General features: G+C 48.0%; 4 protein-coding genes across 4 annotated transcripts; 1 reads left to right on the top strand and 3 right to left on the bottom strand.

Moving 5' to 3' along the window:
- Nucleotides 1–3,364: 3,364 nt before the first annotated feature.
- On the bottom strand, nt 3,365–5,203 carry BDQ94DRAFT_168573 (uncharacterized protein; the record flags this gene model as incomplete). Its single annotated transcript, XM_026771101.1, has 8 exons — nt 3,365–3,417; nt 3,498–3,546; nt 3,669–3,886; nt 3,954–4,020; nt 4,133–4,417; nt 4,481–4,566; nt 4,629–4,692; nt 4,796–5,203. 8 exons carry the CDS (start codon nt 5,201–5,203, stop codon nt 3,365–3,367), a joined length of 1,230 nt encoding a protein of 409 aa, XP_026628583.1.
- Nucleotides 5,204–6,590: 1,387 nt separating this feature from the next.
- On the bottom strand, nt 6,591–8,242 carry BDQ94DRAFT_168572 (uncharacterized protein; the record flags this gene model as incomplete). Its single annotated transcript, XM_026771100.1, has 8 exons — nt 6,591–6,688; nt 6,760–6,808; nt 6,873–7,069; nt 7,136–7,202; nt 7,262–7,525; nt 7,591–7,676; nt 7,731–7,794; nt 7,874–8,242. 8 exons carry the CDS (start codon nt 8,240–8,242, stop codon nt 6,591–6,593), a joined length of 1,194 nt encoding a protein of 397 aa, XP_026628582.1.
- A 769-nt stretch (nt 8,243–9,011) lies between these two features.
- Nucleotides 9,012–10,674, top strand: BDQ94DRAFT_168571 (uncharacterized protein; the record flags this gene model as incomplete). Its single annotated transcript, XM_026771099.1, has 8 exons — nt 9,012–9,407; nt 9,464–9,527; nt 9,586–9,671; nt 9,748–10,032; nt 10,110–10,176; nt 10,232–10,449; nt 10,518–10,566; nt 10,616–10,674. 8 exons carry the CDS (start codon nt 9,012–9,014, stop codon nt 10,672–10,674), a joined length of 1,224 nt encoding a protein of 407 aa, XP_026628581.1.
- A 5,235-nt stretch (nt 10,675–15,909) lies between these two features.
- bud4 (putative GTP binding protein (Bud4)) lies at nt 15,910–20,209 on the bottom strand (the record flags this gene model as incomplete). The annotated part of the gene is made up of 4 exons (XM_026768932.1): nt 15,910–16,482; nt 16,538–17,241; nt 17,297–20,057; nt 20,120–20,209. The coding sequence occupies 4 exons, from the start codon at nt 20,207–20,209 to the stop codon at nt 15,910–15,912; spliced, it is 4,128 nt and encodes a 1,375-aa protein (XP_026628580.1).
- Nucleotides 20,210–20,457: the final 248 nt, after the last annotated feature.

Raw genomic sequence — 20,457 nt, 5'->3', positions numbered from 1 at the left:
GCATGTAACGAACCCTACGTAGAGCGGTGAGCTGATCTGTTAGGGCATCCATAGTGACATTTCTAGCTCCCACAAGGAGGATGTTAAAACTATAGTTGTGAAGAAATATCGCTACCGTAGCGAGAACGGTGGTTTTACTGTAACCAGGATGACTTTTTAAGAGAGAACAACCTGCTCTTGTCAGGTGAAGAGACCTGAAGGCTGCTTTCTGTTGGTGAGTCTAGTTTCTTGATTGATGGAGACGATGCAGTGCTGGGTTAATGATATTTTTTTTATTCCCTGTAGTAGGTCCACAGTTGCTAAAGTGCCGTGTTCTTGGTTTAGAAGGTCATGTTATTGGTTGACTCTATTTTCTCCCAAGCATAGCTTTTCGAGTGTATTTATCTGTCTTTTCACCGGGGTCTTGTTGATCTCGAATTTCATTAATCTTCTGTAATTGATAGTGGAGTTTTCTTTCAGTAACTTGCCAATCCGGTCGCTATAAAGTAGAATGTTTAACTCATCTGGTGACGCATTCTCGAAGTACTCAGCTTAGTATTGTAAATCCGCTGATTAGTACTATTTATTCAGTATCGGCTGGGCCTGAGATCTGCGGAACTCTCACTGTAAGCTTATTATCGGTGTGTTCTGGTAAAATGATCTCGGTTCTTTTTATCTCCATTGGCAGTAAGTTGTTCTTGAGATGTTCTGGACCAGGACGGACGTGGGCCATGATAGTGGATCTAACTCGCCTGATTCGGATTCCTGCTGGAACTTCTCGGAGTCTCTTGATTTGCTTGTATTGACGCCACCATTCAATGATCGTTCTATAAGCAAATCTAATTATATAACTATCGATGTCGTGGAAGAAGTCTGTTGGTCTAAACTTCACAAGAGGGATTCCGCAATCTTGTTTTACCAGTAAATGCGGTACCTGTTGGCTGTACTTGATCCTCGGGTCGTTACCGTGGGCGCGATACGCGTTGTATGGCTTGGAGGATGGAAGATGTTTTGAGAGGTTAACCAGAGCCTCAAGGAAATAGGCCGCATTGTTAATTTTCTCGGGATTAACATCGACACGGAATTTCACTGTCTGAAGTTCCTGGTTGTTGTGATATGTCAAGTGCTGTAGATGGTCGAAAGCCCTCCTGGCTGGCTTATTAAGATATGAAATAAGCGGATGGTATAAATCATATGAAATGCCACCAGTGGTTGTAAACTTAATGTTAATATAGCATGGATTTTTATACTCGACTTTGGACTCTTTTTCTTTTGCTGCCTTGGCTGTGAAATGTTTTTTGACGGTAAGATTCTGAATACTTCGTGGTTTCTTTTCTTTGATATGTAATGAGATTTCCATTCGGGCAGAATGAACCACATTTCCTGGATGTAACTTGTGTTTTATTTTTGAAATTTCCTTCGTCAAAATCTTCCAAACGAGAGATTTGATGTGATATCTTGGTCGGTGATTCTGAAGCAGACTGCTGTGTTGCCGTGTGAGAAACTAGATTTCTCTGGCAGGAATCCGGCATTAGGAAGATGGAAATGATTCTATATATTTTTGGGGCCCTTGAAATACTGCGCCTGTGAGGAGCTGTCCTGAGCCATTTTAATTAGAATATTCTGTGGTGTATCTTGGTTATTTTCTACGATATGATTGTTTTTAATGGTCTGTATCCATCCCAAAAGTATGAGTAACGAGATTCTGAGATCGGCAAACTTGGTTGTGCCTAAGTGATGGAAATGACTTACTGGGAAATTGCTGTCCTTATTCAGTCTCCAGATATTTTGCTCCTCGTCCTGAGCCCAGAATCAGGAGTGATCTATAGAAAATATTTGATTACTTATTGTATCCTCAGCCAGTTTGGCTTCTTGTGAACCTGCTTCGGGCTCATCGAAGTTCTGATTGTTGTTAATCTCGTAGACCTGATCAGGGATTGTCTGTGTGATATGAGGATTGTCTGGTCCAGCTTACCTGTTCTGTATCTTTGGTAAGGACGTTCTTTTCAGACACTTTTACTTGATTGGCATCCTTGGCAGACACGCCTTTCTTGGTGACTCTCATGTGGCCGGTTTTATTACCGTGCCAAATAAACTCTGAAGCCAATGGGTTGAGCTTTGCGCCGGGACATGCCATCGCTGAACTCTGTCTTGTAGAGTTACTATGAAGATAGAGAAGATAAAGAAGATGGAGGAAGGCAAGAGGAAGAAGTGAGGAAATATATAGTCTCTCTTCTGGGGGGCATTCACGCCTCACTTAAGTTCATTCTTCAAGGCAATCTCCATTTCACTTCTGGGGGGCATTCACGCCTCACTTAAGTTCACTCTTCAAGGCAATCTCCATTTCACTTCTGGGGGGCATTCACGCCTCACTTAAGTTCACTCTTCAAGGCACTCTCCATTTCACTTCTGGGGGTGAAATCAAGATGGGAAGCCTGGGATGATTCACCAGCTCTACGGTATCTTCAGTGTTACTCAGTCACTGTAGGCCTACCAACTAGCCTGCGCAGCAATTCACTAAAGATCAGTACATTCAAGCAGGCAGCCAAAGCTGTAGAACTTTGTGTGTCCACACAGTTCGCCCTCTACATATGGAATCAGATGTGTTTTGCCTTCAACTTTTCTTGTTCATTAGGTACTCTGGATCAAAAGAAAATAGTCCCGTACTGGATACTGTGGAGCTTCTTTCTGGCTTGAGTTCCTGCCCATGAGAGAGCCCAACCACATATCTTCCTCCACAGGCATTCCTTTGCCATACACACATCTGCGTCCACGACCTCAAGTATCTAGCAGATCTCAGTATCTAAACTCGTCTGCACCCTTAAACGTTCCACTTCTTGTGGCACAAACCAATAGAACCATATTATCCTTTCCCTGCCGTTTTTGATACCCTTCGACTTGAAACTAATGGTTATATCTTTTATACAACTTCTCTGATTTCTTGCTATCTCTACTACTACTTACAAGAGAAATTCCACTACATGCGTCGGGTGGTATCCCTGCTGCCAGACTAGTCTCAGTGCCTGCTAATAGCACAGAGAAAAAAGTCACAGCGCGAGGGCATTGGTAGAGGATGAGGATGCTCCTCCGATTAGAGGTGAAGGGCGGAGGGGGGGATGGGGGGTTAGACATATCATACATATTAGCCGACGTGCTGTTGATAACAAGGGGCTCATATGTCAAATATGTATAAAAGCCATTGCTACCCAGTAACTATCATGATATATCTTTCTCAAACGGTACCATCTAGTCAGCGAGAAAAAGAAAATGAAAGCTTGAAAGGCCCCAAAAGATCATCATTTCAGTTCGGCTGAGTTCCTGGTTCTCGTAACCCCTAGTAGTAAGTGGATCCTGACATACTGTATGGACCAAACACCAAGTCCTATTATATCGTGGTGCCCTTGGCATACGCATCCATATACTTGCCCAAAGATGCGTCTGTAGCCATTGAAAATTAGCTGACTGAATCGCTGAATGCTAAGTCTGAAAGGATGGTGAGCAAGCAAACGGCAACGTACAAATAGACACAGCCTCGTTGAGCGAATCCTGCATATAGGAGGGTGCATTCTGCATGACCAAATCAGAAAGAAGAGAAAAGGAGTCAGTCACTGCGATTATACATTCCTTTATGTCTTTTCATCCCCGGGCCGGGGGGGGGGTTTGTTTGGGGGAAGGGGAGTTCCTCGTACCGTCAGATCAGCTCCGTCTTGCAGCCAACCTTTGATCTGTTCTGCATCGGCCTGCACCACGGTCCAGTAGCTCTGGAGGACCTTAACGTTTTGTTGGAAAATGGTAAACTGCTCATCGCCCAAGGTCTCCAAGCCTGTTCGAGCTTGATCAATAGCATTGATCTCGGCGTTCTTATCCTTGACCTGCTGGTTTTTCGCATCAATCTCATTTTGTATAACTGTATAGAAAATGGGGTAAGCTTCACATCATCCATGGATCAGGGTGCCCAAGAAAGGAAAACTTACTGCCCATGGAGATGGCGATGCCGGCCACTGCAGCAGCTGTGGCTCCAGCGAAAATAAGACCACCGATCTGTTACATACCAATGTTAGCTTACTGTCGTTGATACGTTATAAGGAAACAGACGTGAAAGTATTGAGGGGGGAGAGAGGAAGAAGGAATCCAGTTTGACCGGTGCACCTACCAAGATAAATGGAGCAACAGGTCCCGACAAGGCAAGTCCGATACCAGCTGCTGCCAGGCCAGCTCCCAGACCCACACCGAGGGCCAACAGAGATATACGCAGCTTGGCCAACTTGTCATTCAAGACGCCGATGTCTGCAAGTAGGTCCGCTATGTCCTGCCTCAGTTCCCCCTGCTTATCTTGACCCCACTGAGCGAACTGAGCCTTAAACACAATGAAGTCGTTGACTAGAGCATCGAAATCTTTATTGATCTGTTCGCTCTTGGCTCTGAATCCTTCTGCCCTCTATATTGAACGAACAGTTACCTCACTGGAACATTGCATGCATATTTGGTACGGCTTACTGACCGCAATAAACTTTTCAATTTGTTCCAACCGTTGTTCCACGGTTAGGCTTTCATCAGAACATAGCGGAATAATCAACTTATCGAAGCCTGAATTCGCAGGGGATTGTCAACGCGAAGACTAGGAGAACTGGAGGGCAGGCAAAACTTACTGGAGCCATACTGGCTGATGTCGGCTGCCAAAGTCCGGCTAGTGGTGAGAACAGCGTTGTATTTCTTGCAAAGATGAATTGAATCAGCATAAAGGATTCGTGTCCCATAACAGAAACTCTAAGCGGGATAAAAGAAGGGAGGGAGAAGTTGATTAGGCTATCCATACGGTTTTATTGTCATTCAACTGCACCAGAAAGTTTGTCTGTTCGAGCTGATCAATTTCCGCAATCTTCACTTGCAAAGCTGTGAACGAGGTATCAATCGCCACGACTGCCTTGCCCGCAGCACTTGCGTCCTCTTGCATTTTGGCCACTGTGTCCTCCTTGGACATGGTCTTTGCGGCACCCAGCGACAGCTTTCTCTTATCATCCTCGGTCTTGATGGGATTGTTGGCCTCGGCTCCATCGCTGAGAACTTTTCGTTCCTCTTCAGAGAGTGAAGTCGCGACGTCCAAATACTTCTGGGGCGTAGCGTCACTGCCCACCAGCTGGTTGACTTTGTTGGCGACCTCCTCATAGGAGGGCGGGGAGTCACCGACCATGTAGGTAGGAGGAGGAACAGTCGTGGTTGCCATTGTGAGACAGTGGTGGTTGGAAGAGTGTAGAGTGAAGAGAGTAGGGTGAGAATAGATGTGTTAACTTGTGGTGTAGTATGTTCTTCAGACAGATAGGAAGAGAACGATGGTTAAGTCGATAGGAAGAGAGTTCAAGGCCCCTTTTCTGGCTATCTTTATACCATACCACCATCGCGCATTCATTTTCTTTCCATCTCTAAAGGAGGAGGTGGTCGGTCTGCCTGAATGTCCTTCTTCGGAAGGTGTCATGCTATGCACATCCCTCAAGCTGAGTTGTCTCGGACTTGCAGTGAATGTCAATTAACAAGGGTCGAGGAGGAAGATGGCAAGGATGATAGTTGGCTCGGGGAAGAGCCAAAGAGGGGAAGCAGCTGAATCCGCCAGGTCCCCATGTCATATGTCACCTGCACACTCAAGACACAGCTGAGGTTCGAAGGAGGTACAGTGTTCCAGGGGGTATGTCCAGCTTCTCTATTTTGGCCGCCCTCTCAGTCTAACTACACTATAGATTTGCTTGGTTTAGGGACGAAAAAAACATAAGGGAGGATGTGTACGAGATGTGGCAATTGAGTTCAACATGCAGCTCCGTGTGTGATAGCTCGGAAGACTAAACACTAGTGAGTAAGGAGGCTGGCTTACCTTCCGATTAGCAAGTAGGAAGAGCTAGTTCCTTGCGAGGTTTACAGACGGTGGCGTGGTGTATGTGTATGCATGCAGTGTAAGAGGGGTAAAGTAAAAGAAAAGCCCGCAGTTCTCAGCTAGCGTTCCACTATTAGTAGTTGGTTAATGAGCAGTTAATCTATTGGGCGGATGGATATACTCGGTGGGGAGTAGTACATGCAAGTGCTAGCTACACGATGCAGGCAAGGATATCAGAGACATTAGCTTCATTGTAGTACGCGTATACGAATTCTCCCACCGTGGGAGCGGTCTTCCAGCTGCATTGTTTTCTTGACCATTTAGAAGAGTACAGATGAACTCCCCCGCTTCATCGGGCAGCAATGATAGCATTATACCCAATTGAAACTCGTGTTTCGACCTTAGCTCTGCACAGAGTAATGAAAGAGGAGCGAAATTAAAGCAGCTGAGGTCTGGACTTTCCCCGCTCTACTTCTCCTTTACGTTTTGTGGCAAATGCACGCCACGAACCCCTGTCGATGACTGGGATTGACAGATTTACCCGCGGGGATTGACATAGTTACCATGTGATTGCGAACTATCCTCCAGACTGCGAGACTCGGACAGAAATTCTTGACTCGTTGCATCATTGACTAGTACTCAATATGGTAGATCATAGACAGGAAAACATATGGATGGGATGGCTTAGAAAACTGCAACATCAGGCATACACCAGATCACAGACAGCACAATATCACACCAGCCATGCTCAATTACGAATCCTCTTATCGGCGTTCAACCACTCATCCCAAGGGATTTGGTTGGTCTCTTCGGCGTATAGTCGCAAGTACTTGCCTACTTCCACGTCTGAGCCAAGGAATTAGTCTATGCATTGCATCTAAGCTGAAAGAAAGAAGGGGGTCTTGATATGGGCTTACAGATTTTGGCCCCTTCATTCAGTGCCATGTTCATGTACGTGGGCATGTCCTGATCGCATCAGTATGAGGAGAGAGAGACTGCACCCCTAAAAGGCCAGAATTTTTGAACTTACTACAAAGGAGGCACCATCATTCAGCCATAGCTCGATTTCTCGCGCATCGACGAGGGCACTCTGCCAATAGCCGGCGAGGACTTCGATATGCTCTCGAAACTCGTTGAAGTACTCCGTGTTCGTATCTGTCCCACTTCCTGATCGTGTGGCTAGGTCGGATATGACTCTATCGATAGGTACATATTCCCAACTGGCCACTATAGTCTGGTTAGAGGCATAGCCTAGTAGAGTAGTGGGGATGCATAAAAAAGAAGAATACATACTAGATGCAGCTAAAGAAAAGGCCGCATTTATCGCTTCGGCGTTTGCAACTCCAAGCAAGCCAGCAACCTGATCTCGGTCAGCGCATCTTTATTTAGCCTATTAATGTGTTAGGACGCCAAGAATACCATCACATATCGCCCGAAAGGTGATACCAGGGCGACTTTGAGTGCCGGGACTTTTGCATCGAGCGGACCAGCTGAACCAGCTGAAAAGATCGTCTTTGCTGACGTCCTCCGTGCGCGGACGGTTTTTGCCTCCTTTTCGTCCTTTGCGCCTGGCTTCAGTAGAGACTGGCTCCCAAGTTGGTTTACGAAATCCAAGGTTTTGTCAAATACAGACTCTAGGGTGCTGTGCATCTCATCTGCCGTGGTTTGGTATCCTTGCGCATCCTAGTTGAGACAGACACGTCAACTAACAATCCGTAGTCCGATGATTCTGTCGCAGAAAGTCCTACCTTGATATATTCTCGGATTGTCGATAGGCGCTCATCTATAGTGAGAGAACCATCTGCACAGAATTCAATGATCTTGTTGTCGAAGTCTGCAGACTGTTTTTAGAGAATGAACACGCATTCACATGAACTTGGTTTCATACCCTCTGCATACTCCGCAATCGTGTTGGAAAGCGGAACCCCATCTCTCATAGTCTCGCAGTAGAGCTAGACAAAATGAGACGATATTAGCGAGTCAGCACACAGAAAATGCAATTTTCCACCATAGTACGTAAAGGCGACTTACCCTCAGAATTGGTTCATACTCTTCAGTGAGGTGCGTGCCGTTCATTGTATCAGCCCATGCTAAATTGAGGAGAAGCGCAACCATTAGTTCAATGATGCCATTGACTGCAGCAGAGGCCCCGCTGGCAGCATCCCCAAGCACTTGGTCCAGGTCATCCGAGGCCAGTGCCTGCACAGCAGCGGTCGTGAATGCTTCCTTGTCTGTAGATACGAGCTGGTACTTGGCAGGGGACTCAACAAGGGCCTTGCGCTCAGACTCAGACAGCGAAGAGACGGCCTCAAGACAGGCTGACACTGTCACCGGCCGGGATACCTGCTCGTTCAATTTGTGGAGGACGCTAGTCGAAGATGGGAGGACTGGAGAAGACATGGTCGTATGGCTTGATTTGCTAACACAGGATGGCAGGGTGTATGGCCAATGATAGTAACTGGAAGAAAATTGCGAGTAAATCGAATCTTGCCTTCTCTCTTTTCTGTGGTGGCTCTGACGTGCAAATGAGGAGCTGAATTTGTAGCTGTTGTAGCTTTTCCCCCTTCACGTGCGGGATTTTCTTTCGTATGTCGCATGACCTGGAAGGACAAATTTGACGCCATCTCAACTACTGGAGAGGGGGTATAGCACTAAGGGACGACTAGGATATAGAAATTCGAACACCTTTTGGAGCTTCCGACATGAACTACCCTGTCGATGCAGTGGCAACACCCGATATTCGGCCTGCGACGGAAGCCCAGCATTTCAGCTTGTATGCATGTGCAGGCATTGATATGCAGCTAGTCTATGTAACGTACCTTGGGCAAACACCGACGTTGCAGCTCCGCGTCCGTCATTCTGTGGCAAGATGCAGCAACCTTTCAATCTGGACTTCTTCTCATGGTTTGTATGGAATTTTGTGCCTTCGGCGATTCCGATGCCGTATTTTGGGTGATCTTTTTGTTTATGGAAGGGAGCGTTTGGCAAGGGGACCAAGTGACACTGAGCCTAGTAGTATTAGTAGCACTCAGGTAAATCCACGGCTGATTTTATTTAAAGCCAGCATCGACTCCGCCAGTGGGAAGAAAAATAACAATCCTCACGTTCAATTTCCTTGCAAGAAGGTCCCCTATTACCTTACTATTTGATTATATCCCTGTGACAAACCATGTCTCCTCTGCCCGCATACACAGCCGACAGCTCCCCTCCGAGCTATGAGGAGGTCGCTGGAAAGCTGGATGGCCTCCTCGGCACTAATCCAACAGTCGAGAAGGCCCTCGAGGCTGCTCGCTCACTTTCCGATGAGGAGATCAATGTCCTTGCCAATGGTTACGAAGATCACAAGCCACTGCAGACAGATCAGCAAAAAGCCGATTTTGCTGTCGGTGCAGGACAACACCTTTCGTCCGAGGAAGGTCAAAACGGGATGGCGCAGGCAGGAACAGCAGCATCTCAAGCATCGTTCGATATTGATAAACGTCTCATTGATATTCAGCAAAAGCTGGCTGTCATTGACCAGAGATATAACGAGGGGTTTGCGGACACCATTGCTGGCATTCGCCAGGTAGAGTCATCAATCCAGTGCTGCTTGCAGTTCTCTCTGCTGACATAGTTGCATAGGATTACAATCAAGTCCTTCAAAATAGTCGCAACCTGGCAGCTGATATTTCTCAGAATGGCAAAAGTGTGTAGCCATCTCTCGATGCCCTGTTTCAATTACTTCTTTCTGATCTTGTCATTAGGTTTCGACAAAATTATCATTAAATATTGTGCGGACAGCGACATCGCCATCGAGGACCGAAAGGCCAAAGTCAAGACCTTCATCTCAGTGTGTTATGCACCTCTAGCTACCCCGTATGCAACTAGCTTCGAGAATTCCTACTAACAGCCTATTGCAACCGCAGAATACCAACGGTTTTGAGGCGACCGCCAAAGACATCCAAGAACAATACTCCAACGTCAAGAGCAAATTTTCATCCTTCGTAGAAACATACTCAACATGGGCCGAGGACAAAGAAGGAGATCTGGCACAACAAATCGCTGATCTAGAGGAGGAAATTCGCAGCTTGACACAGGAGCTGAACTCAATTGAAGCTGCCCAGAAAGTAATGGCCGCACTCGCAGGAGCGGCGATCCCAATTGCAGGAGCGCTGGGGACCATCTTCGAGCCTGTTAAGCCGTTGATTCTTGTACGTGATAAACATTCCCGCAAAGAACACTGCTCCTCCCAAGCGAGTTACCTTTTACTAAATCTTAGGTTATGCAGATTGGGGGCCTCATTTTCGCTGGCGTCGCTCTCGCTGCCTCTATTGGTCTACTCATTGCCGCTGAACGTGAGATTCTGCTACGCCTTCCCCGGAATGTCCTGGGAGCCAACTACACCTGTAGGGGTGAAAAACAAGATAAACCAGAAGACATTTGAGAAGGAGGATCTCGAACAGCTTCTAGAGAATATCCAAAGTGCGCGCCAGGATCTGCAGGGCATGCAGCAGAGTGGACTGCTCTCTTTCCAAGCCTGTCTCGATGTACTTCCTCAGTACTGGAACTCGACTGTTCAGAATGCACAGTCAATTCATGACTGGTTGGAGAAAGGCGCTGAAACTACGGTACGCACCTGGAAAGAAAACGGTTTGTCCTGAATCGCGTGTAGCACCTACTGATACTTATATTCTAGGCCCGTCCCATGTATATGAACCTGAATGTCGAAAAGGGCGTAGCGTCATGTACGTTCAGCCTCCTCGTGCTGTATGGGGATTTTGCTAACATTTATAGATAACTCTACGGCTGTATACCTTGACAATTATGCGCGCGGGCTGCGAAATCCGGCATAAACGGCAGTCCTTTCGCAGAGGTCATGAGCATTGAGTGTTGTACTGAGTTTTCTTGAAGGTTTATGGGGCCAGCACTTCAAATGTAGTTAGCCATATAAGCATATGATTCATCCACTAGGCGAGCCAGTACCACTGGGCTTTGGGGGGGTTAGGTAGTAGTAGTTATAGTGGTAGCCAGGCATGCTCAAAAGACATTGGAACTCATTAATCATCGTGTCATATTTGAGGAATTTATTTGACACATGATTTTGAATTTGCCGAGCTGAATATTGAGCAATTCCCCATGTACTATTCACCGACCGCTTTCTTCTTCTATATGACAATAAGCAACTTGAGAGCATACACTAGACCACATATATTTGCATAAAAAGCCAATAACTCAGCTAAAGCATTTCTATTTATTGGAAGCTCAGCAATGAAAGTAAACTGTTGATCATCTCTACTAGTAGTAGTATTCACGATACTGCCCGTTACCAGCCAGAATCATCGCTAGTCTGAAGACGATGGATACCGTATATGCCCCATCAAATATGCTTAAACTGTATATAGTAAATCACCCATTTCTCGATTATCAGACCACCGGTGACCCCATTTTCTCCCAAGCGCAGCTTTTCGAGGGCATTTATCTGTCATTTCACCGGGGCCTCGTTGATCTCGAACTTCATTAATCCCTTGTAATCGACAGTGGAGTCTTCTTTCAGTAACTTTCCAATTCGGTCGCTATAAAAAACGACGTTCAACTCATCTGGAGAATCATCTTCGAAGTATTCAGCCATATTAAGCCCACTCACCTTCCATCTGGAAGCTGTACCTGATGTCTGGGAATTCAAAGCGTCAGCTTAATATCTGTGAGTTCCGGGTAATATGACCTCCGTCCCACGAATTTCATCTCCACGGGCAGCAAATTGTCCTTGAAGAAGTCTGCGTTCATTCGGACGTGAGTAATAATTGCTGATTCGGTCTTCCGTATCTTAGACATCGACATCATTGCCTCATAAGCCGTTGTCCTTGACAAATGAGGTCCAGACGAACGTGTGCGATATTTGCAGACTCAAACTTTCTTAATTTCATGTCCGCTGATATCTGTTGAATTCACTTGATCTGCTCGTATTGACGTTACCATTCGAGCAACCGTACCGTTTGCTGTTTAAAAAACTGATTCATCAATATTGTCAAAAAGGTCGAGCCTGGAGGCGCGCCACCGACTGATGGACGCGAGTGGACATGGTATTTAAACATATGGCCCTCATCCGCCACCACTCGATCAGAAAGACCAGCGGCTGTCGGCTCCCACCTGATCCGCTTTCTCTTCTCTTGCTAGTGGCGCCTCTGTTAGTATCGTCTTTGTATCTAGCCAGGGCGTCCTCGGCGTAGCCCGCAAAATCAGTGCCCCCGGTTTCTCGCCTGTAGGTGAGACTGCTCGAAATTTGACTAGAGCACGAACCTCATAACGCTTGCTGGACAGAAAGTCCAGTCTTCGTCATTATAGCATGGTGCTATATGCCATACCATCTCGATTGTAAATTCGTCGACATCCTCACAAGAGTCGCTCACACGTGATCCCAGATTAATTTTTCGTTCTATAATCACGTCCCACAATCAAACGCGGCTTCTGTTGCCTGTGTTTGAGTCTCGTAACTCCACCGTTGGAGACATATATTAGTAAACTTCCTTATGTTCAGAAAGCCGACCGCTCCAGCATGCTGAATCAGGGCACAGCACGGCGCATGGCTTCTGTTGGCCGTATGTGATAAATTTTCTCATGTCACCACTGTGTGAGCGATACCCATTATATGGCTTCAAAAAAGGAAGACCGTCAGCAAGTTCCTTTGAAGCTTCGAGTAAGCTTTATCAACGTGCCCAGGATTAACATCAAAACGGAACTACTCTACCCTAGAAAGTCGAAGTTCCTTTGTGTGGCGAGATGTGAACCGCCGTAAGTGTTTGGATATCTTCTGAGATGGTTCATCGAATTTGAGAGAAAGAGCCGGATTTATAGCCCATGTAAAAGCCACCAGTTGTAGCAGTCAGATTAGCGTTGATATACTATATACTGGATAGCAAATATAGTAAATTCATTGATAAGTAGTATATAGTGGGAGAGTGCCATATGGAGACACGACTGTCTTATGGGCAGCTGTCTTAGCAGTCGAGATTCTTGGTTTTATCTTCATGAAACCTTCCTGTTAGCTGTGTCTGGCTAAGTTTTTGACTATTTTATAAATAGAAGTGGCTTTTGGGTTGCTTCGTGGGTTGCCACTTTGGGCTGAGTTTGACAGCGCTCCGGGCTATAGATCCGATAGTATTTTTGCTTCAAACGGTGAGGCATCTGCATGGTCAGCATTAGAGTATCGGGGCTTGATTTGGACAACGAAAGTGAATTGAATCTGGATAGATATTGTACACTTCGAGGATTCGTACTCTGCTTCCCTGACTTCATCGGCTGTCCCTCTTCCCATAACGTTCATCATCTTCCTCCTCTTTCTGTTTTTCTTGGGGATTTTCTTGGGGATTTTCTTGGGGGTTGTTTTCCTCCATTTGTTGGACCTCTGCTGACTATGAATTTCTGGGCACAACAAGACCAAGGTGGCGGCAATCATGCAAGGTGTCAACCAGACGAGCAGACTGGGGTACATAGCCTAAGTGAAACTCTCGTTTGACGGTCTTTTTGCCTTCGCCGCAGAGTCCTCAGGACAGGCACTCATCAATAGGATTAAAGAACAAAGGAAAAACATAAATCTAGTATTAAACTGCTGTGTCCAAGTGCGAAAATGAGAGCAGAAATCCGTCATTAAGAGATCGAAACCGAAGCCATCTCTCTCGGGACATGAAATGATGCGCGTTGGTCATTGCAATTGTGTGTCTGTGTCTTGGTCGTTGAGGGCTTTTTTTCTTTTTTTTTTTCCTTCTCTCTTGTCTTTCGTCATGCGAAGGCTGCGGTTTTCGTCTTTCTGTATATGAACAAAATGTCAGTTAAAGCAGACACCAAACGGGCAAATCAGGCTGTGCCGTAGTATTAGGAATGACATACGACGAAAACACCACACAGTGGATTCGTCATCGACATCGGTATCGTGGCCCAGAGTTGACATCACGAAAACCAAGCAAGTCAACCGCAACCACTGGATTCAACATCGATACCGTGCGCCAGAGTTGATATCCAATGCGGGGAGACCACCACTGTTGCCAACCGAATATCAGACGATCGCTTCATTATCCCTGGTGGAAAGTCAGAACTAACTCTTTGGAGACGTCAGACAGGATTTGTACCTCATCAGCGGTCGGTTCGTAGCCTTGCGAACTCGCGGTGGTAGGCTCATCCAAACTCTTGCTGTTGTCACCCTAGTGTATCAAATCAGCGACCGCCTGCGCAATATGCAATTTCTCTGTAATAGCTCACCTGCTCTGCACCTTGGGAGGTCACATTCTTCTCAGCGAGATTTATCTGACTGGGTTCACTGCTGTGCCTGAAGAACTCTGCAGTCTGTGAGCTGAGATTTGCGTGGAAGCTTGTCATTCTGTCTGAGAGTCAGTATAAGAGGCAGATAATCGTTTGAGACACTCGGATACTTACATGATTCCAGATGTGAGCAAGGGGCGGAAGGGTACGAGTGAAGATCAGATCGATGAAACAATGTGATTTTGACATAAGAAAGGGACGCAGATATGATAATCGAGTATTAAGTAGGAAAGATCCAAAGGAGTGGATGCCTTGACAGGCTAACGATAGTTGCTGATGCTTCTTCTCTTTTCTCTTCTTTTCCTTTTTTAGTGCTTGATTGTATAGCTGATTTTCAAGCTGCTGACAATTATCAAGCTGCTATAGGTGACTTAGAATGGGGCGGAGTCATGTTTTAGGACATTTGAATGATATAGAAAAAGGGAATTTAGGCCTGAGACTGTAACTGCCTTTTTTTTTTTTTTTTTTTTTTTTTTTTTTTTTTTTTTTTTTTTTTTTTTTTTTTTCTGGTTTTGTAACTTTATGCGATTTCCAGACCCTGGAAATCACGAGACGTAGATGAGCTCGGAATTGGATGTATGTGAAGTGGACAGTTTGGAGAGTAAAGAAATGAACAAAATGGAAATCGGCCTGGATATGTAGGACCTGTGGGAGAGAGAAGAGGATGAAGAGGAAGAAGAGAGGTGGAGAAGAAGGGAGTATTTATAGTCGCTCCTGGGTGGGCCAATTCACTTCAAGTAAACACTTGAATCTCTCGATTTCCTAAGGATAGGGAAGTTGAGGGGAATGTACTCACTTTATTGAAATTGAATGTCACTTGCGTGCAGGTATTGAATTTTAAGGGAATGAGCTTGTGAAGCTGTCCATTGAATACCATCTCTATCAACCATCCCTCCAAAGCTGCGGCACCTTGAATGCCAACGCGTCAGCCTGCTCGTTGCCATTGCGGCATACAACAAAATATCATTTCCTCGCTCTTGAAGTGTATATCTAAACTGATGATGTGTCTCTCCGGTAACTTCAGTAGTCTCGGCCTATACATTGAAGAATGTTATAATGCCCAACGTAATGTATCAGCTTTTATACCCCTCTCTCTCCTCGGGTCGATAGTTTCGTTCCACAGGAGTCAAGATATTGGTTTATTCCAGGTGGTACGTAACTACTGCTATGTGATGGACAACAATATCCTACTAGTACTCTGCGGCACCATATATAAACTAGGAGTGGGCAAACCATTATAACCGTGAAAGTGGTACCAAGATGTCGTTCGGAGTACGGAGTACGAGCCCAGCTGAATGCGCTAATTTGGGTTAACCCATCCATGCCATCAATAGCTTACTTCAGACTACTAGAGTAACCTCGATGACAATTCTTACAATTGCTAAATTGACCAACAGATGAAATGAACCGAGATCTTTTGATACACAGAGAAACGAGAACTCAATTATAGACTCATGAAGGAAAGGCGCTATGTATCATTAAAGGGCGGTGCAGGAATCAAGGACAGAAGAAAGACGGAATATGACAAACAAAAAGAAACGACAACGCTTGCATAACGAGCAGTGCTGGATGCTGAAAGTCTCAATTCAAATGGTAGAACAAAAGGAAGATGCAGCAGGCAGGCTAGACTCCAACACCATACAAGAAGCAAAGAGCAAACATAGAAAAGAAAAGGCAAATCACAAAGAAGGAGGGTACTCAAATAGAAGCAAATCACAAGAAGAGGTAAAGTGGAGAACATGGTGGAATACAAAAAAAGCATCTCTAGAACATCTCTAGAACATCAGGGACCGCGTCTTCTGCCGGCGAGCATCCAGACCGCGAACTTCTGGCTGTGACTGAGTGTGCTTGTGGCCAGGACGACCCACGGGTGGCGCCCGCGCCGATGGGGTCGTTGGGACAGGGATGGCACTGTCTTTGGCGGGTGGCGGAGGGGCTACGGTGCTGGGCCGCTTCGCCTTCATGCTTCGCTCCCGCTTGAGAACCATCTCTGTCCAGGCCTTGACTTGGCTGCTTCCAGAAGTTCCCTTGCCAACGGCGTCCGCTAGCACCTTCATCCATCCATCTTTGTCGGCCGCACTGTCGGCGTAGAAATCAATCACTTCGCCGTTACCAAAGCGGATGCGGAATCCCTCTTCGACAAACATGTAGCCTTCCTCTTCTTCGGCAAAGGCTGACTTGCGACGGCCACCGCCTCGCGTTGTAGTCTCCTTCTGGACCAGAGAAGACCGGTCATCGATAAGCTTGACTGCTTTAGACAAGTTGATCGTTGCGCGAGGTTGGCGCGTGGTCTCGTGGTATGCAGTCAGCTTGGACCCTTGGAGCTTGAAGAAGCGACGACGCCAGAACTTTGAAAATATATTAGCGTTCGTCGACAAATATTAAGATCTGCCTGGTACTTACTGGGCAATCACCACCCTGCTGAGAAAGGAACCCTTCCCAACTGCGGGACGATACACTTTCGGCTTCACGCATCTCCCGGATGCATGCGTTCATGCTCTTGGGCATGTCGTCGTCCTTGGCGCCCTTGGGCTTCGGCACAAATAGAAGCTGCAGCTCGAGCTTTCCAATCTTGTAGGGAGGCCGTCTCTGAGAAGTGGTACTGTTGGTACTCTTCTTGCTCTTTACGCTGCTGGGCTGCTCTTCAACAGCCCACTCGTTGAAGCATGCCACGTCCACTGTGTAAGGCCGGCCAAAGGCGTGCTTCTCATGGTCGCTGAGGGACACGTAGGCGCGCGCGAAGCTTCCATCGCGAGCAATGAGAGTTCTCAGCCTGTCCCATACGGGAGCGTTGACGTCACGAGTCTTGTTTTGTTGCGACGCCAGCTGTTGCTTCATATCAAGCTCCTTGCGCTTCCGGGGCGAAGCAAATACCCGACTGAAGGTGGAGGCTTTCTGCTTGGTAGGTGACACTGGCGGAGCAGGCTCTTGAACACGGAACTTCTCCTCGTCCACCTTCATCTGGAGTGTTAGTTGGAACTCGAGATCATTCTGCACGATGAGCTCAAACTCCTGGCCGATGGGAGCGGTCTTGCCCAGTTCCAGCCAGGCAGTGGTAACACAATGGAGTCCATTGTCCAACGTTAGGGCAAAGTACGATCTCTCACCTGGAGCGACTGTCAGACAAGGTTCCGAAATATAGTAAAGGGGCCATGCACTTACCCCGTGGCAGCGGTAGATCGAGATATTTCATTCCGACTACCTTGACAAAGAGGCGACCACGTTCTTCGCCCTCCTCCAGAGCACCATTCAACGCAGGTTCGGTCTCCTCAATGGTCGCGGGGGGCTCTTGAACGCTACTCGGCTGGCCTGGAAGTGGTGGGACGGGTCCGCTCACGGGCTTCTTCCGGACCATGCCGCTGGATGTCCTCATACTCGCCCGGCGAGTCTGTCCGTTCCACGGCACCGTAGTCCACGTTTGCTGACTAGGCTTGCGCGCCGTTGGTGCGGCCCGGGCCGCTGCAGGAGTGTCACCTCCAGTGGCCGCTTCATCCTCGTTGCGGCTACTAGCGATGATAACCTTCGTGTTATGTCGCATAAGATAACCTCTCTGTTTCAAGACATGCTGGTCAGTTGATGCTCTAGGTTTCAATTGATGGGCGTCTGGTCCTTGATGTGGGCCCTCTTGGGAACGAGGGATAAACGCAGTGCTTCTGAGTTGGGACAGGGATTGTTCAAACTGCACCTTTTGCGACTCGATTACTCGATCGAACTCCTTATCCAGGCCGAATCCGAGACTTTCCTCTTCTTGGATGCTAAATGGGATATCCAGTTTCATGAGACTGGGTTGTCTGCGACTCGGTTCCTTGGTGGGCTCGGTTGGTGTGTCCTCCTCCTGCTCCTCCTCCGGTGCAGAGGCTTGCGACTCGTTGGAGTGTTGCTTGGTAAGCTGGGGCATAGGCGGGGGTGGTTGTCCGCTAACCTTGCGGCGCGTTGCAGCCATTTGTTCAACGTCCGCAGGGGTCAGGGATGGACGGGTTTTTAGACCAGTTCCAGGGGCCTTGATGGTAGCAACCGGATCTGGCACACTCTCATCAACGGAAACCTCGTCGTCGCTAAACTCCTCCTCAACGGGGTGTCGTATAACGGACTCCGGAGTCGAAGGTTCCGATATTTGGTCCTGGTTATCCGGTGTCGAGGGTCGCTGCAGCGCTTCCCTCATAGCTGCCATCTTGGGAGCCGACAGTTCTTTGGGTTGCAGTTCTGCTTCTGGTTCTGCTTCCGGTTGCTCGGCAACAGGGTCCTCTCGCACTTGAGGAACAGGTGTGGATTGCCTGTCTTCGGACTCTTGCGACCCGCTCTGAGGCGCCCTGGCTTCGTCTTCTTGAGGTAAGCTGGGCTGATCGCCCTCATCGTTGGTGGCCAAATGGTCTTTGAGGCTTTTTGAGGAAGAAGTTTGAGACTGAACCGTTTCATAATACTCCGGGATGTCATAAAGATCGTCATCGTGTTCTTCGGGCTTGATTACCACGCTGCTTTGGTCATCATCGTCGTCATCGTGGTATTCGTCATCATCGTCCTCCAGGGATGGGATGGGGACGTCAGGGTCGTAATGCATATAGTGGTGGGGGCTTGATTCAAGCTGCGAATCCTCCTCGAAAGAGTCGTCGACATAGCTCTCACTTTTACGAATGTCTCGGAGAATTGAATCCCGGGAGATACGCGGAGGAGAGAATACCTCCGTAGCCTCTTCATCGTGATCTTCTGCAGCTTCTCCTGGGTTTGAACTCTTCTCGTCGTCCTCAAAGTCGCTGATTAGGTCGTGTTCAGGTTCTGTGTCTGGTTTGGGCGCCTGGTGATCCGCATGGTCTGAGTCTTTGCTCTTCCGTTCGTTTTCCTGGATCATCATTAGACGTAGCCTGTCTTCCAAAGACATGGATGCACGAGCACGTTCAGTAATGTCCGACTTGCTGTACATGGCGGGGCCTGGAGGAGACGGCAGCACTCGCTGACCTCCACTTGCCAGCTCAAAGGCTGCAGACAGCTTTTGTGGGGATGAGCCGCGCTGGCTTAAAGACGGGCGATTGGTTGGAGGGAGCGGGGGCAAGGGGCGGCGTTCGCCATTGGAATCCAGCGACTCGACGCGAGCATGCTGGACAGGCGGACCTTGGTGGGTGGATGGCCGCGGATCGGGGCTGTGACTTTCATCGTCTTCCGTGAAAGGATCTTCCTCATCTTTCACCAAATCGTCGTTGGCGCTGGCGGGACTCATGTATCGCCAGTCTTCGGGCAGGACAACGGGGGTCTTCTCGAGATCTTCCAAGGAGGCATCGAAACTGTCATCACGGTCGAGGGAAGATTCGCGATCGAAACTGATATCCCCTTCATCCTCTTCTGAATCATAGCTGCCTTCACGGGAGCCAGAAGCGATGGAGGACGGATCAGGCGTGGTCATTTCGTACTCGTGCACCTGGGGCTGAGCGGCGTCGAAAGTTACACTTTTGGCATGGCGACTTCCATCAATGTCGGACCAAATCTCACTCTCGGGGTCAAATGAATCCTTGAACCCGAAGCGACTGGCTCGGGACAGGGAGGACTTCGCCGGAGGGACTTGGTCCTTGCTCGGAGAAGGGGGGCGGGGCCCGCTCGGGTTACTGTCGTGGGACTCTGCCTGTCGCGCAGGGGGTGCATTTGAGGCCTGCTTCTGTGGCGAGCGACTGGTGGCCAAGGGCCTCTGTGGAACATAGACATTGGTCGGATCGTACTCCTGGTTGTAATCGCGGAACATGTTGCTGTTCTTGACCCTCGAGGCGCGCTTGAGATTCTCGAGGGAGGGACGCTTGGATGGAGAAAACGAGGCGTCGGGGTCATAAGGACTCTGGTTCTCCGAGCTCTTGGGGAAGGGAGAGCCTGATTCACGGCCCTGCCAGAAGAGGCGCGGTGATGCGGGTGCTTCATACGCTGATGCTTCTTGGGACTTCATCTGGGGCGACATGGTCAGGTCCAGATGTCGGAAGATTAACAACAGCACGCGGAGCGACCTACTTTGGTACTCTGGTTCCAACTTGGAGAGTTTCGTCGTTGAGCCATGGGGCTTACTTCGGACAGCGGCCTTTGCGTGGTACTGCTGCCCATCTTGGTGGGAAATGCACGACAACAACTGGTGATTCAAAAGAGGCAAAAATAGCCAGTCGACAAGCGCGCCTGGAAGAAAACACAGCTGCAGGCAGCTGAATCAGCAATGGGTTCTTTCGTCACAACGCAGCAATGCAAGGTCTCTGCAATCATCGCCATCCCTTGCTGGACTGGAACGCGCCCATACCTGGTTGAGTCGAATGGAGGCGAAAGAGATGATGAGTCAATCGCAACGAGGCCGGTAGAAA

This window comes from Aspergillus welwitschiae (assembly GCF_003344945.1).
Source record: "Aspergillus welwitschiae strain CBS 139.54b unplaced genomic scaffold BDQ94scaffold_9, whole genome shotgun sequence".
Lineage (NCBI taxonomy): Eukaryota > Fungi > Ascomycota > Eurotiomycetes > Eurotiales > Aspergillaceae > Aspergillus > Aspergillus welwitschiae.
This window is presented reverse-complemented; position numbering and strand designations above follow the sequence as displayed.